At 43.3% G+C, this 16,460-nt stretch overlaps 1 protein-coding gene across 1 annotated transcript in view; it reads left to right on the forward strand.

The window, feature by feature from the left end:
• The window catches only part of LOC124146082 (G protein-coupled receptor kinase 5-like), a 47,781-nt gene that overhangs the window by 15,403 nt on the left and 15,918 nt on the right, over positions 1-16,460 (forward strand). Inside the window, exon 4 of the mRNA XM_046516151.2 lies at positions 8,700-8,777. Within this exon, the coding sequence (XP_046372107.1) occupies positions 8,700-8,777 (78 nt within the window). The remainder of the gene's footprint in view (positions 1-8,699; positions 8,778-16,460) is intronic.

The raw sequence follows: 16,460 nt of genomic DNA on the forward strand, positions 1-16,460 counted from the left end.
ATGTGAGATTGCCACAAAAAGCCTCTGTGTTAATGAATAGAATCTTGGGAATCTTGATAGTTCATGAAATAATTTGGACATTTAAAACAAAGACAGATTTATCAATATTCCATTTTGTCCAGGGCAGTAGTTGAAATAATTGTAAAGCCTGCCTGCCCATCTTCAAAGTTACCTTCCAGCATTCAGACATAATAAATATTGAAATATCGCGAAAAATAAACGATAAATCATTTCTTGATTCAGTTGAAATAATGCAAACAATTACTTAAGAATCACTTTGGGCTTTTCTCCCACATTAAGCTGACAGGCTGTAACATGTACTTTTCCATCATTATGATCATAAAACTTCAGTGTTCATGTATCACTATGAATGTAATACTGCAAGCATGTGTAATTAATCATTAGCTTTTTGAAGTGTTTGTGTATCTACTTGAGGAATAGCTTATATATAGAGATACGAGACATGAAAGATTGGCATTACAGCAGTAGAAAGAGATTGCTGTTCTCGTGGGAGGTACTCGCCACGTGCTACATGTTAACATATACGTCTTCAGATGTTGTTTCAATGCAAGAAGATCACCAACAGTATTAAAACACAGATTTTCCCACCTGTGAAGGTAATCATACCATGTGCCAGAGATATTAATGTTTGCCAGAAGTACCACATCAATTTAAGAAACGTTGGTTGGTATGATCATTATAATTATGATGATGATTTAGAGGAGGAAGCAGTTGTAAATGTGGTTGTGGAGTTTACCTTTCTTGATTATAATTGTGATGATGGGCCGAATCTCAACTCAAACCTCATGTATTTAATTTAAATAGTCTTACAGCCAGTGTAATGTCTTTATTTAGGATGGCCTGGATACCCATGTATTAGGGCTGGCTATCCCCCAGCATATTCATATTGACAATAAGGTCTTAGACCCGTTAAGATCCGGGGTAGAAAAGGTCTTCAGCAACCCATGCTTGCCATAAAAGGTGACTATGCTTGTCGTAAAAGGCGTCTAACAGAATCGGGTGGTCAGGCTCGCTGACTTGGTTGATGCATGTCATCGAACCCAATTGCATGGATCGATGCTCATGATATTAATCACTGGATTGTCTGATCCAGACTCGATTATTTACAGACCGCCGTCATATAGCTGGAATATTGCTGAGTGAGGCGTTAAACAACAAACCAACCAACCAACATAGATCAATAATCAATTGTAATCACTTATTTTCTCCAAACAAGATAAATTTGTCGATTGGTAACGAAACATGCTACGATCAAGAAGGTTCCAGCAAGCAAAGCTTCCAGGCTGGTTATTTAGTTCATATTGAGTCGTATCACATGAACAAAATTATGAATAACATTAAATGAAACTAGCAAAGACAACGAAGATCATTGTAGCCTGTAATTGTGGATAAAACAAGCAGATGTTACCATCACCTGGGCACCTTGTGCAATGGGCACAAGTTTTCTCAGGAAACTACTACAGTTGCATGAATGGGCAGTTTGGCAAGGACTATAGGACCAGTGCCAATTTCTGACGCTGGCAGTGGGGACAGGTTTTTTCAGAAACTAATGAAGTTAGCTTATCTAAGAGATACTTATCAAGATCAAGGTATTTTTTTCTAGAGAAGGGGCCTTTTGTTTATTAATTTCACATTTATCTGACAAAAAGTCTTAGTGTCTATCTCTTTTTAAGGCTTTATATGACTTATTTATAGTTTATATTCACTACTGTATGAACAAACAACATTCTAATGTGCCCCTTGATGGGGGATAGTGATAACGCTGTTTTCTTGTTATATATTTATTAAACTAAGCTGTAATCATTTAAGTTGAAATGTGTAGCATTGACAAAAAAAATGTAACCAATACAAACTAATTTTGGCTGAAGTAACCAAAAACACCCTGTATTCAGACTCACAGTGATTGGTCAACATAACACGACTGAGATAAGGTTCACCTTGACATGTGCATCGCCTGTCAACTTTCTCTTCCTGACAAGATACAAGGTGTCTTCTATTTACTGCAATCTTATAATAGTTCATGTCAGTCATGTTTTTAAGTGATACGATTATGGGAGGTGCAATATAAACTTTATTTTATGAAGGATCATAAACACAGGCATAAAACAGGGCTATTAGAGACACTTAATACTGTAGTGAGTCAGCGTTAGCGCTATAAGCATGGTTGTGACCTCTCATGGGAGTTGTATTTTTAACTGTGTACAGCTATGAATTCCTAAGGACCATTCAAGTTGCAGCCACTAAAGTGCAGTCTTGACTTTATTTTTGACTCATGTTATGTTCTAATATAATTCTGACCTTCTAGATCGATTGATTGGTTGATCCTTTGATAAATCACTCCAGCACAACCGTAGATGTCTTGGCCTAGGTATCTGAATTTTAATGGAAGAAAGCCATCACTTGGATGATGATGATGATGATGATGTTTGTTGTTTAACACCGCACTCAGCAATATTCAATATATGACGGCGGTCTGTAAATAATTGAGTCTGGACTAGACAATCCAGTGATCTACATCATGAGCATTGATCCACGCAATTGGGATACGATGACATGCATCAACCAAGTCAGTGAGCCTGACCACCCGATCCCGTTAGTCACCCCCATTACTTGGAAATGAAGTGTTGTCATGATCCTGCAAACATCATTGTGGTATTGATAAGTGTCATGGTGTGTTTTCCACTATGTCTTATAATTGGTATGCAGGTATGTATTGTTTTGGTGTCTATTGATATTGCAGATGTCAAGTGCTTTAAAATGCAAATCCATGTGGAATATATTTTTTCATTCAAACAGTAAGATCACAGTTTGCACTTGTAATTATGCCAATCTTGTAAAAGGTTTTGTCTTTTTTTATACAGACCAGTGGATATCCTGACATGGATCTAGGTCGTGAGAATAGGAGTACAATGGCTAACAAAACTTCTGGTGCTACTAGCTCCAGAATTACTATCTTGTTACTTGGATGGGAATCTTTCTGACATCTAACTAACTAATTGAGGCAATGTCTTGTGTGACCAAGACTACTCTGAGAATAGGTCTAGTCCATCATAGCCAACCCATTTGATTGGGATCAAAGTAGGTCTCGTTTGCATAATGCTCATAGAGAACTCATAAAATGCAACATGAAGGAATTTTTTGACACCCATTTGTGTTTGGTTTTAAATGCCATGCCCCATGAGAGTGATGTGATTGCCAGCTAGGGACTGAGGGAGTAGAAGAGGATCAATACTTCTCTTGATGGGCTTGCTGCTGTTGCTGCCGCTGCCCCATTTTGCTGCCATGCCACGGTGGTGTAGTACTTGTTTCTCTCACCCTGCTACTGTGCTAATCATGTGACAGTGTGCCAAAGATACATAGGATTTAGTGCACATCTCTTGCATCCCTTATCTTGTCCTGGTCATGTAACAGTGTTCAGGAGCTACTTGCAGATCTCCTTGAGACAATTTTGAGGCTGCATTCTCCAGCTTTCCTTGCCTGACTGGTCATGTGACATTGTTCGCGATGATGTATGTTATGCTCATGTGCCCATCTTTTTCATTGTCTTTGGAACATTGGGTTTTATGTCTTCTGTTATGATTGATTTTGATGTTTTTATCTCTTGTTGGTCTTTATGGCCTGAAGGGTTACCTTTCCCATTTCATGATTATCACATGTTGAGGTCTTTCGTGGCTGTTGAATTTTAATCTGAGACCCCTTTATTTTTACATAAGGATTATGAGAAGGAGCCTTTGTCTTTCATTATACGTTTGCTCGGTTTTCGTGTTACAACTTTATGGAATTGGTTTAATCCGTTTTATTTTGGTTTAGTTTTGAAAACTGATGGTCCCAAAACGGGCTTGGTTGTAATTTTAAAAGAATTACTCCGTTCATTACTTGGACATCTCCGAACAGTTGAAGGGAGTAAAATATACAACTATCGAAATCCATCTTCCAATGGCTCCCATGAGATAGTTGATCCCCTTCTTTATGACACATTTTTCTTTTCCACTGACACTTGAGTTATAGATCTCTATCTTTTCACATGATTGTGTGAGGGCTGCCTTGTGAAGGTTTTTATTATTTTCATTAACCATGGTAATATTGGAATTGAAATGAAGCCCAGCTTGTCTGTGCAAATAATCACTTGATGGTGTCAGTTGTGTTGCTGTGTAAAGAGGCACATATTTCTTTAGGAAATAAGATTGAAATGTATTTCCACATGTTTTCTGAAAGTTTCTGATTGACAAATGCAGCTGTTGTTTGTTGCCAAAGTTTATTTTGTGTTTCGCTGAAAGCTAGTACTGATGAAATGCTTCTTGCTTCTGAATAACAAGTCAAGTTCTATGCATCACTTTCAGTTTTGTTTTCAAAATTAATTTGAAAAGCTTTCAATCTGCTGAGTCAATTTAGTAAGGATCTTGCTTGATTTGACTTGAGGTCAGCAAGTTAATGGTATAATTTCCTAAACGTTAGCCAGTTGTTGTGTCATCTCCCCAGTGCATGCTAACTTTACTGTTAGGATCAAGAGAAACAAATGGAGTTCAATCTCGATCGTCAGTGTTTAGTGCAGTTCATTCCATTTATGTACCTGTCTAACAATAGGCCTCTTACTGAAAGCATTATTCAAATCTTGTACAATCATGCAAGTGGGATATTTGCAGTGATATTACTTTTGACCTTGTGATCTTCTGTATGTAGCATCCATCCCATGTGGGGCTTGGCAATTCAACATTATTTTACATCAGGCTCTATTGTACAGCTGAATCTTGAATCATCCCCAAGCCACTATGTCTCACAGTGTTCAATAGAAGAGACACAGGGTAGACAACAAGTAACGATCGAATGCCATGGTTGTGATACATTTGAAATATTGTACAGCATAAAAGGAAAAGAAATGTTGTGTTTCCTCGACTAATCTTAATTTATTGACTCTAAAACTTTCCTTGATATACTAAAATAAAGTTTTATATATACACAGTCTAGTTGTAGTGATGGGGGTAGCCTGATGGTTAAATTTATTCGCTAGTTACGCTAAAGGCCAAGGTTCGATTCTGTGCACATGGTGCAAGGGTACAATGTTTGAAGCCCATTTCTGGTCGATGAGGTCGTTGCACATTGTTATGGAACTTCTATTTTCGAGTACTTTTTCAATGTTGATACAGGATTAGACTGTAACACTCGCCTGCTAGCTGGGGCAAGAACATTTTTGTGCAGGCTAGTACAAATTTCCCAATTTTCCAATTGTTTTAACATTACAAGAGCAATATTTTATCCAGACTAGTAAATTTTTGAGTTTAGTTGCCTGGTTGAAATGGTTGATATCCATTTTTTACGATGTTTATGGATTGCTGTGGGATTTCAAGGTTTAATCATATTTTTGAAATGGTCACTTTGTCCTGTGCGGCTATATTACTAGAATCAGTGCATGTGTACCTGGTTTCACATGCGGTTTGTCTTAACGAAAATGTTGACTCAGCATCACTGTAGCCACAAAGTGGGGCTTGTCAAATATGATGAGGGCATTTAACAGTTTTTGTTCAAACTGGTCAGTGAAGTTTGGGAAGTAATTCATACACTGCCTGTCATTATCTTTGAACACAATATGTGTCCAGTCAGGGTTAGTACCCCATGGGTGACATTAGAGTTGACTAATGCCCTGTTGGCATGAAACTTTGTGTACCCATGCAAATATACATACGTTTGTAAAATATGCACACGTGTAATTATTACCGCAAAAGGCGACTATGCTTGTTTTAAAAAAGGAGACTAATGGGATCGTGTGGTCAGGTTCTCAAACTTGGCTGACGCATGTCATTGTTTCTGATTTGTGTAGATCGATGTGCATGATGTCAATCACTGGATTGTCTGGTCCAGACTTTATTATTTAAAGACCACCGTGATTTGGCTGGAATATTGCAAAGGAACAGACACTTTGCTTGAAGTTGAAGGAAAAATGTTAGAAATGTGTCCAACACAACACTACTACTGTGTACATTTATTTCCCATCCCCCAAGATCATGCCTGGTTGTTATGACATTATCAGGTTATGACCATCATCTGTCTACAGGCAGGGGAAGCAGAAAAATTGACCTGACTATTTTACAACCAATCACAAAATCTCTGACATCAAAGAATCGGGAGAAATTTGTTCCATTTCTTGCAAGCCCACTTTGTGTTAGTAATTACTACAAACCATGGAAATTTATTTCCCCCATCAAGCAAGTAATCATGGCTCTAGTACCTGTTAAGAAGACATCCGTCATCATTAGGCAAGGGTGGCCCCGTCTATCCTAACCAACTTTGGTCTGGCTGTGTTTATATCCACCATACTTGATGCTCAGGCTACTATGGGGACTGTCTCAAAGCCTGACGATTTTTTTTTGACGGTTAATGCTGCTAATGTTGTTTTACATAAGTTTGAAATAAAATAGTGTGTCATCACCAGTGTTAAAGGCTGTGGAGCAGGGAGGAAGTGCTTCTGTGTCACCATGATAACATTATGTTTGTAATGTTTGGGAAGGGAACGATTAACTTTGTCTTGTTTATAATTATTCTTTTCCTCTTGTCTGAGAGTCTGATTGGTAAGTGACTGACTAGACCTGGTCATTTAAAAGTGCCTTGTATTTCGTTTAAATATTGTCACAGAGTAAACTGCAGAAAAGAAAAAGGGCATTAAATTAGATGTGTTACCAGTGTTATTTTAAGTATCAAAAATGCTGACAAGTGTTGAAATGAATCACATCAGCGTTTTGGTTTTTGAATATAGTGGTTTTGGGAGAAAAATGTACGTTATTAATGTGGATGGATCTTGATGTTAATATGCCACCAGACAACATATTTTTGTAGACATATATCTATATACTGAAAATGCTTAACGTGTCAACACTAAGATGTTACACTTTGCAAGCTCTCATATCTTTTAAGTCCATTAAGAATTCTCATTAGTGTGGAAACTGATACCACAGATCATTATATAAATACCAGAGAGATTATGCTGATGCAAGTTGTCAATGATTATTTAATACAACAAACAAACCTTTGAAAACATGTATGCCTTTCATATAGTACTGATTACGCAAATATGAAATAGTTTGAGATGCCCCCTATACCCTGACTGGGCACGGCTGCCAATACCAAAGTTGATAAGTGGATGTTATATTGGACTTCCATGCCGTGCATTCTGAAACTGTGAGAGCAGTCGTTAGTGGCGGCATGATTTCACTGGTATTCCCAGCTCCACTCAAAACAGATAAAGTACATCAAAGAACTGCTCATATCCTGTAATCTACAGCATGATGTCACCATAGTTTACTGAAGTAGAGATAACCTGATTCATTCTATCCAAGTTAAAAGTGCTGTACTGGTTATTAGCTTATTAGCATCTTTCAGCATGTTCAGGCGTGTATCATCCAGTGATGGTTTAAGGGGCAGGCAAGTGATCCTAATACATGCATATCCCATATTGATTTGACAGGATAGGATAGAAATGGATTGCCTCTTGCTGTGAAAAAATAAACATTGTTGAATTAGGGCATTTGTGTTTCAGTGTTTGTAGTTTGTAGTGATCGGACGTAATCATGGTAATAGAGGTTCTATTTTATGAATAAGAGGCTACTAATGGGATCGGGTGGTCAGTTTCGCTGACTTGGTTCATACATGTCAGCGTTTCCCAATTGTGTGAATCGATGCTCATGATGTCAATCACTGGATTGTCTGGTCCAGACTTGATTGTTTACAGACATTACTCAGACATTAGACATTACAGACATTTACTCAGCGCCACATATAGCTGGAATATTGCTGAGTGCAGAGTTCAACAACAAACAAACAAAATCTATTTTATGAAAAGTATATGACCTGTACTAGCTGTGATGAAACCCCACAGATGAATTTGTTTATATCCTCAGTAGTACTTGATTGTACAGTGTATAAGATCTCCATTCTATTACATTGAAATCCAGAACCCATATAAGCTGCCATAGCTTTGTTTGGTAAGTGATGTCGGCATGTCCATCTCTTATATCAGAGGGACCTGTGAAGATCTGGGTTAGAATAGGTCTACAACAACCCGTTCTTGCCTTAAAAGGCAAATTCAGCTTGTCATAAGAGGCGACTAATGGGATCAGGTGGTCAGGCTCACTGACTTGTTTTTGTATGTCATCTTATCCCAATTGCATTGATCAATGCTCATGATGTCAGTCACTGGATTGTCTGGTCTAGACTTGATTATTTACAGACTATTGCCATATAGCTGGACTATTGCTGAGTGTGGTATTAAACAACAAACAAATTAACACTATATCAGGGGCTGCCCACAGAATTTTGCTTGGACATAAGTTGTTCAGGCTCAGATCAAAGCTATGGTATTTATCATCATAATAATGGTGAAGAGTACCCTGGTTAACCAAAGATGATTATCATCGTGAAAGTTAAGTGTGGATGAAAATTTGCTAGTCTCCCCAGTGTGGCAGGTGGGCTCTTTTATAAAGACTGAGACATGATAACAGAGAGTACCTGGTGCTCCCAACCATGATGCATTTACACACTGCTTTCACATTATTCCATCATACATGTTGTACATTCCCGCAGTCTTATATGTCTGATTTGTTTCCCTCCTCAACTTATGAGGACTCAGGAGTGTGAGATACTCCAGTTTTTTAGATTAGATTTATGATAATGGTGTTTTAATGTTGCAGAGTGAATATGAGTTGGCTCCAGATGAAAAGAGAATGGCCTTGGCTGAGAAGATTCTGACGAAATACCTCAAGGCAGAGGTAAGACAAGGATGATCAATACTAGGCAGGGGCCTTTTCTGAATGAAGCACACTTTTGACTCACCCATTGAGATACTGCTGTAGTTAGTAGGGCTGGTTATCGATATGGATTACTCAGATCGATTATCGGTAGTCACATATCGATCAATAATCGATAAATATCAAAGAATTCTATTTTGGTAAAATGACATTACAGAAAAATGGCAATTCACTTCTCCGGAGACTCAGTGTTTCAACAATACGCACGTTACATCGCATTTTTAGCGATGAACAATCTGAGTTTAAGATTCATGTCGTCAAAGACAATTATTATTTGTATAAAGTGAGAATACCGTATTTTCTTGAGTATTCCTTTTAATATTGTTTTTATTAATTTCGGCGAAATCGTGTGTGAAGCGATCGGAAGATCGCACAACTCACCGTTATTAACAGCAACCACGGTCAGAATACCGCTATTGACGTCTTGAAACGAACTTTAGTTGACAGAGAATGGATACATATATCATAAATGACATTCTTTGACTCGTTAAAAGTCATATTTGTTTTTGTTTGACGATTCTATGTCAACATGAAATTCTCGCGATAACGTGCGCGTGAGCCTTGACGGTGACTGGTCAGACTGGGTCCATGTAAAAAATAATACCCGGGAATAGCGATCAGCTGCTTCGCTTAGGGTTATTATCTATTTTAAATATGTTTAGTAAAGGCTGCATATAATTAAGAAAATAATGGAATATATTATTCTTGATAAAAAAAATAGTTTCATATACAATTTTTGCCGATCCTTGCATTTAAAATCCTATTAAGTTATATCATTGGGTGTGTCTTGACCGAATCACCGGTCGATTCCAAGAAAACGTGTGTACAGCTGATTGCTGTTTCCGGCTTAGTTTACGAGAAAATACACAAGGTAATCTTAATCCCGGGATATAAAACAATGCCTAGCAGAACAATAAATACTATTTAAACGGTAAATAAACATGTCTGGTGATTTTTTATCTCAAATTTCGAATTTGTACTGACGAAGTTTCTCATCACCCGTTCGTGTGCCGGACTTCGCTGAAAGGGTACAGTGTAATTTTTTTCTGCGCATAATATTCAAATTTCTTTTTTTCCAAAATATTGAACCCGCTAGAGGGGGGTGCGCATTATACATGGGTGTGCACTGTACTCAAGAAAATACGGTAATTGAGAAATTAAATGTATTACATTAAGTAATACGTTACCACTGTTATACCGAGGCTGTTGTCTCCCACAACTGCTGCTATAGCGAAATCTACCACAGAGATCTCAATTACCTCATGCAGCACGTGCGTAGCCACCTAGCTGCCATGTGACACCCTTCACTCTTGTCTCCTTCGTCTGCTTAGCAAGACGTGTTTTCTCCTGCTGAAGCGTTCCTTGAAGATTTGGTGATATTTATTATAGTTTATTCTCTAATAAACTGTGCTTTTATGGGGCGTTGCGGTAGCTACACTTGGTTATAATTTTCCTGCCAAACGGAAAAATTTTCCCGCCCTTTTTTCTATATACTTGCGGGGTTTGCGTATGCACGTTGTGTTTTACGTTTCCCCTGTTCTTGTATGTTTTGGGGGTTAACATAACTTATTTCTTTAATAAAAGTTATATGTGTATGTTATATGTTCACATTGCTCGTTTATTTTCTTGTGAAAATGTTCGTTTGTGAATCATTGTGGTGCGTGCGTTGTAACCATGTTTTGTTCTTTGTTTATAGCAAACAATCAATGTCTGACATGGATATGTCCCCAGTATCCACCCCCTCTACCCCTGCTCCTCGGAGTTATGGGGTGTGCAGAAAGTTTTTGTCGTCCCGGGATCCCCACGATCGTTGCCCGCGGTGCAGGGTTCCTTGCGGGGACACCCGGTGCATCCTGTGCGAAGGTCTGGGGCCTGCAGATTTTGAGCGGTACCGGCTGTATGTACAGTCCGTCTCCACCCCTGTGGTGGCCGGTTCGTCCGGTCGGGGTCCCCGTGCGGGTACCACCTCCTCGGCTGCGGCGGATCCCCTTGCGGCCCTCGGGCTGTCTGGGGATTCTGTCGCCGCATTGTTGTCGAAACTTGTGGATTCCAAGCTGGCGGCCTTATCGCAAGATAGGCCGCTGGCTGTTCCGTCCCCGGCCTCTTCGGTGGCCGCGGGGTCGGACGCGGGGTCCACCGGTAAAGCGGCGGATCTCTTGGCGGCCCGTGTGCTGTCCGGGGATTCCGTCGCTGCATTACTTGCATAACTTGTGGACTCCAAGCTGGCGGCCTTATCTCAGGATAGGCCACTGGCTGTTCCGTCCCCGGCCACTTCGGTGGCCGCGGGGTCGGACGCGGGGTCCACCGGTACGGCGGCGGCTCCCGTGGTCACCGGTCCTTCCCCCGAACCGTTGCTCCCGCTATCGGTTTAGGACCGCGTGGCCATGGTTTATGACCTCTTTGAGGACATGCCCCGGCCGGTACCGCAGGGAATCCACGACTGTGGGTTCCTCCGAGGTATACGATGAGTCTTCCGACACGGCTTTCCCCGCATCAACCTTGCTGCGCGGTTTCAAGCCTTCCTTGGAGAACGCCTTCGCGGCGGCCTCCGGTCGGGGTCTCCCGTTGCCTCCGACGTCGTGGAGGCTGGTCCTACCGCGGAGGCCCATGTTGAGCGGTTGGGTGTCCGTGCCCCACCGGCTGCTACGGTAACGCAAGCTACCTTGCACCAGCTGGACGCCCTCGCTCGGCACTCCATGTCTCACGGAGACACTTACTTGGCTGCAGCGGCCCGTCTGATCGAAGGTTCTCCCACGGACCGTGACCAGCGCATTTACAACTGCCTGCTCAGTTTAAATGCTTCCCTGGAGTACGTTGCCGAGGACTCTCGGCACACACTTGCTCTTGTTGGGTCCCTGCATAGGCGCCTGGGTGCCGCTCCTAACCGGAGCGCGCCCCAGGCTGTTGCGGCCGGTAGGTCTAAGGGGTCGGGTTCTTTTTCCTCTGGGAAGTAGCCCTGCCCTGAGGGCTCCGGTATGGGCAATCAGCTGCCCTTTCGCGGGAAGACGGGGAACTGGGGGAAGCCCAAGTCGTCGACGGACGGCAAGGGCCCCTCCAGGTGACTCTCATTGGAGGGGTTCGTATGCCGACAGCGCCAACTTCGGTTGGCCCTTAGGCGAACCCGAGTCACTTGGCCCTGGACAGTTGCGCCTGTCGCAACCTGTCAGGGCCCCCTCTCCTTCCCCAGTGGGAGCCAGACTCCAGACTTACTGGGAGTGGTCAACACGATTCGGTACGGCTATCGGCTTGATCTCAAAGCGAATCCGCCGCTCACCGTTGCCCCGTTGGCAGGTTTCGATTCGGAAACCGATCTTCCCATCCTCGCCGATGCCATCGGCAGGTTGGTGGAGAAGGGGCAGTACGGGAGTTAGCTCTACCAGAAATAACACCGGGGTTTTACTCCAGGATATTTCTCGTTCCCAAGTAGGACAGTGCCGAACTCAGAATGATTCACACGTCCGCTCCCTGGCTGTTCACCCGGTTAACCACCCCCATAGTGGGGTTCCTCCACAGGAGGGGTGTCCGGTACTTCGCGTACCTGGACGACTCGCTAGTAGCAAATCGAATGACGGACACCCTGTCACGCCATCTCGATTTCGCACGTCGGCTCTTGGAGCAATTTGGGTGGATTATCAATCTCCCCAAGAGCGAGTTAACCCCTTCTCAGAACTTGCTGTTCATCGGAGGTCGGTTCAACACGGTGTCCCATCGCCTCTTTGTTCCCCCAGACCGGTGGCACAAAATTCAGGCGATGATTGCCAAAGTCTTAGCGGTGCAACAGACTGTTCACTTTTGGGAACAGCTGTTAGGGCTACTTGTATCAGCCCAGGACTGCACCGCACGGGGTCGTCTCCAACTCCGCCCGCTGCAACGGTTTTTAATCCAGTTGTTAGCAACGGAGGTGAACAGTGCGACCGTCGCCCTCCCGGATCGGCTCCGACCGCATCTGGAGTGGTGGACGGTCCCTTACATTGTCTTATCAGGAGTCTCTATGCGGCCCTACCGGGCCACGTTGACCCTGTATACAGACGCCTCTCTAGTGGGCTGGGGCGCCCATCTAAAGGGGGAGGTGAGCTCGGGGCTGTGGTGCTTAGACGAACTAGGTCTTCACATCACTTGTCTCGAGTTCAAGGCAGTGATCAACGCAGTCAATCACTGGAAGCATCGTCTCGTCGACGCCCGGCTCATGCTGGCGACCGACAACACGACGGTAGTGTCCTATGTGAACAAACTGGGGGGAACCCACAGTCACTCGCTACTCGATCTCACGTTCGAGTTTTACGCTCTGGTGGACAGTGTCCCGTGCCAGATACGCGCCCGTCACATCCCAGGTGTGCGGAACGTACTTGCCGATGCTCTATCGAGGCCTCAGGATCCGAGCCCCACAGAGTGGATGCTGAACCCAGTAGTGTTTCAGTGGCTGTGCGAACGTTTGGGTCGTCCGATGGTCGACCTGTTCGCAACGCGGTTCAACAATCAACTCCCGTTGTTTGTATCACCAGTCCCGGTCCCGAGGGCCATCGATCACGATGCTCTCGCGTTAGACTGGACGGGCTTGGTCGCTTATGCTTACCCGCCGACAGCGTTGATACCACACATTCTAAGCCGGCTCCGAGGAGTTCGCTGTAGAATGTTACTGATCGCGCCCATGTGGCCGAACAGATCGTGGTACCCCGACTTGCTGACCCAGGTCACGCAGTCGCCACTTCCACTGCCTGTGAGACCGGATCTCTTGATCCACCCTCACACCCGTCAGCTTCATCCAAACGCAGGGCAGTTCAATCTGCACGCGTGGATGTTGTCACCGAGCGTCTGAGGAGTAAAGTTTTTTCTCGCCGGGCGTCTCGGGCATACGTTAGTATGCATCGTGATTCTACCCAGAAGGTGTATAATGCACGTTGGGTTATTTTCACGAAGTGGTGTTGTAAACATCACATTCATTCGCCAGATAAGGTATCTGTGCAGGATATTGCTCGTTTCATGTCTCACTTGCGAGAGACCCGGAAACTCTCCGGGGGTTCCATTGCCAACTATGTCTCGTCCGTTGCTACGGTACGGGACGTTGCTATGGGTACCAGTCTCTCCAAAGAGCCGGTGATACGGGGTATTATCAAGGGTTTCAAACAGCACGTTCTTAAGAAGGGCCGCCTTCGGGCACCGGCCTGGGATCTTTCCCTAGTGTTGCAATCACTTACGGAAGCTCCGTATGAACCCTTGCATAGTGCTTCGTTCCGGCATGTGACTTGGAATACAGCATTTCTCCTCTCCTTTGCCACGGCGGCACGTGTATCCGAAATTCATGCACTCGATGTCGCCAAGGTACGATTCGATAGGGGTGACGAAGGAGCGGTCCGCCTGGGCCTGCTCATGGGCTTCGTCGCCAAGAATCAGAGAGTCGGGCAAACGGAGAGAGAATTCACTGTAAGATCACTCAAAGAAATCTTACATCCTGCTGATACTGAGGACAGAGCGCTGTGTCCGGTTAGGGCCCTTAAGTATTATCTTAAGGCTTCGAATGAACGTAGACAAGGGCGTGACCGTCTGTTCATATCGTGTAACCCTAATCGCACGGTTGACATACCTCGCAACTCGATTGCGTTGTGGCTTCGTTCTGTCATCAATCTGGCGTACCGGTCTCGGGGGTTACCGGTAGCGGGGTCAAACCCGCACGAGATCAGGGCGCTAGCGGCAACATTTGCCCTACACTCGAATATCTCTGTTCGCAGAATATTACGAGGTTGTTACTGGCGTTCTGACTCGGTTTTTGCCAATCATTACCTCAAACAGGTCGCTGATGCCGTCGTGGAGAGTGTGCACCGTCTTGGCCCGCGGATCGCGGCGCAAGCGGGCACCTAAGGGGTGTGCCCAGCGCAATTCCGAACTCCTCAGGCGTCTGACCTTGCACGGTGGTCAATCTGGGTCTACTCCAATGTTCCCACTGCCGTGGGTACAGGAGTTGGGGTCCCGCAAACCAGCGCACTCACACCACAGGTGAGGGCGGCTTTTTGTGTGCTTTGTCCTTATTTGTATTTTGACAATTATGTCTTTAATTGTCTGTCGTGTATCCCAACCTTGTGATGCATGCTTACAAATACTGGAATTAGGTCACGCGCCTAATGCATACTTTAAGTAGGCTTGCTCTGGGATATACGGTCTGAATGAAATTAATTTCCCTCTTTTCGACTGTTTAACCTGATCTAAGATTAAGCTCACGCGGATACAGTGTTCTCATCCGCTGCGGCGATGAAATACCTATCCAGTGGGGCCGTTTGGAGTCACCAATCGTTTTGGCAATGACGATTGAGCCTTACGGTATGCGCTTGACAGTGCTTTGGTATTCCTATAGGGTAACGCCTAGCTAGGTGCATGCGCATCGAGTGCTTCCGCCTTGGTGTTTACTTCCGCTGGTCGGAAGGAACGCTAGCAGTCAGGATTCGGGTTGTAGGTGCTCCCCACCGCCTACTGTGGTAGTCAGCCTCGGTATAACAGTGGTAACGTATTACTTAATGTAATTTGTAGAATTTTCCTATTCGGAATATTCTATAAGTAATACGTTACCACTGGGCTGCTGCCCGCCCGTCCGTCCCCCGAGCACTTGCTCTCGCAGGAGACAAGAGTGAAGGGTGTCACATGGCAGCTAGGTTGCTACGCACGTGCTGCATGAGGTAATTGAGATCTCTGTGGTAGATTTCGCTATAGCAGCAGTTGTGGGAGACAACAGCCTCGGTATAACAGTGGTAACGTATTACTTATAGAATATTCCGAATAGGAAAATTCTACAAAATTTCATCTGATATAGTCGTTTGTCATTTATGTACAGTATTCACGAAACTATTCAGATAAAAAATCATCAAATATTCCGCCATTGTGAATGTCAGGTGTGTACAGGTGTGTGCTACGTAGTAGGTTGTACTAGGTTCACAGGTGTGATACGTAATAGATTGGGTGGCAGACTGATATTAAACAAACATCGTGCGATTATAACGGGGAAATTAGGAATTTTTGCTGCCATATCGTAAAAATGTCAAACCCCACGTGGGCTGTGAGTTGAGAATACCGGCAAAAACGAAAACTATGATCATTGACAAAATCGAAACAGACTGGAATACGTAGTTACCAAATAGACATAAAATTTGAAATTTTATGAAATAAAATGGGAAGAATTCTTTTTAAGAATTAAAGTATTATGAAACCTATTTTAATCATGATACTTCATACTATTTCGAAAATATACATATTTTCTAAAATCATGACTCCGCATTTAGATGCCAGTGACTACATTTGTAATTACCCACTAACAACACGTAATGGCGTCGTCGTTCGATTCAAAGCAGAACTTTTTACTTTTTCAAACATTTGATTATTATTTGCGACTAAACATAAAGCGAAGGGGAGAAAACTGTATGTTAGGGTGAATCTGTTTATATCTAGCGATAATTACAAGGACAGCAAAACAAATAAGTCAAATGTGTTGCAGTAAAAACTTTTATTTGTCGAAAAAATACATGTCATTATCGATAGCATTATATTCATATCGATAATCGTCACAACCTTCTTCCATCGATGATAATTACGATTATCGATCTATATCACCAGCCCTAGTAGTTAGCTCACCTGGTTTAAGACAGGGCAACTAAAATGGCA

Source organism: Haliotis rufescens, unplaced genomic scaffold (assembly GCF_023055435.1).
Source record: "Haliotis rufescens isolate VD_foot unplaced genomic scaffold, xgHalRufe1.0.p SCAF_12, whole genome shotgun sequence".
NCBI lineage: Eukaryota > Metazoa > Mollusca > Gastropoda > Lepetellida > Haliotidae > Haliotis > Haliotis rufescens.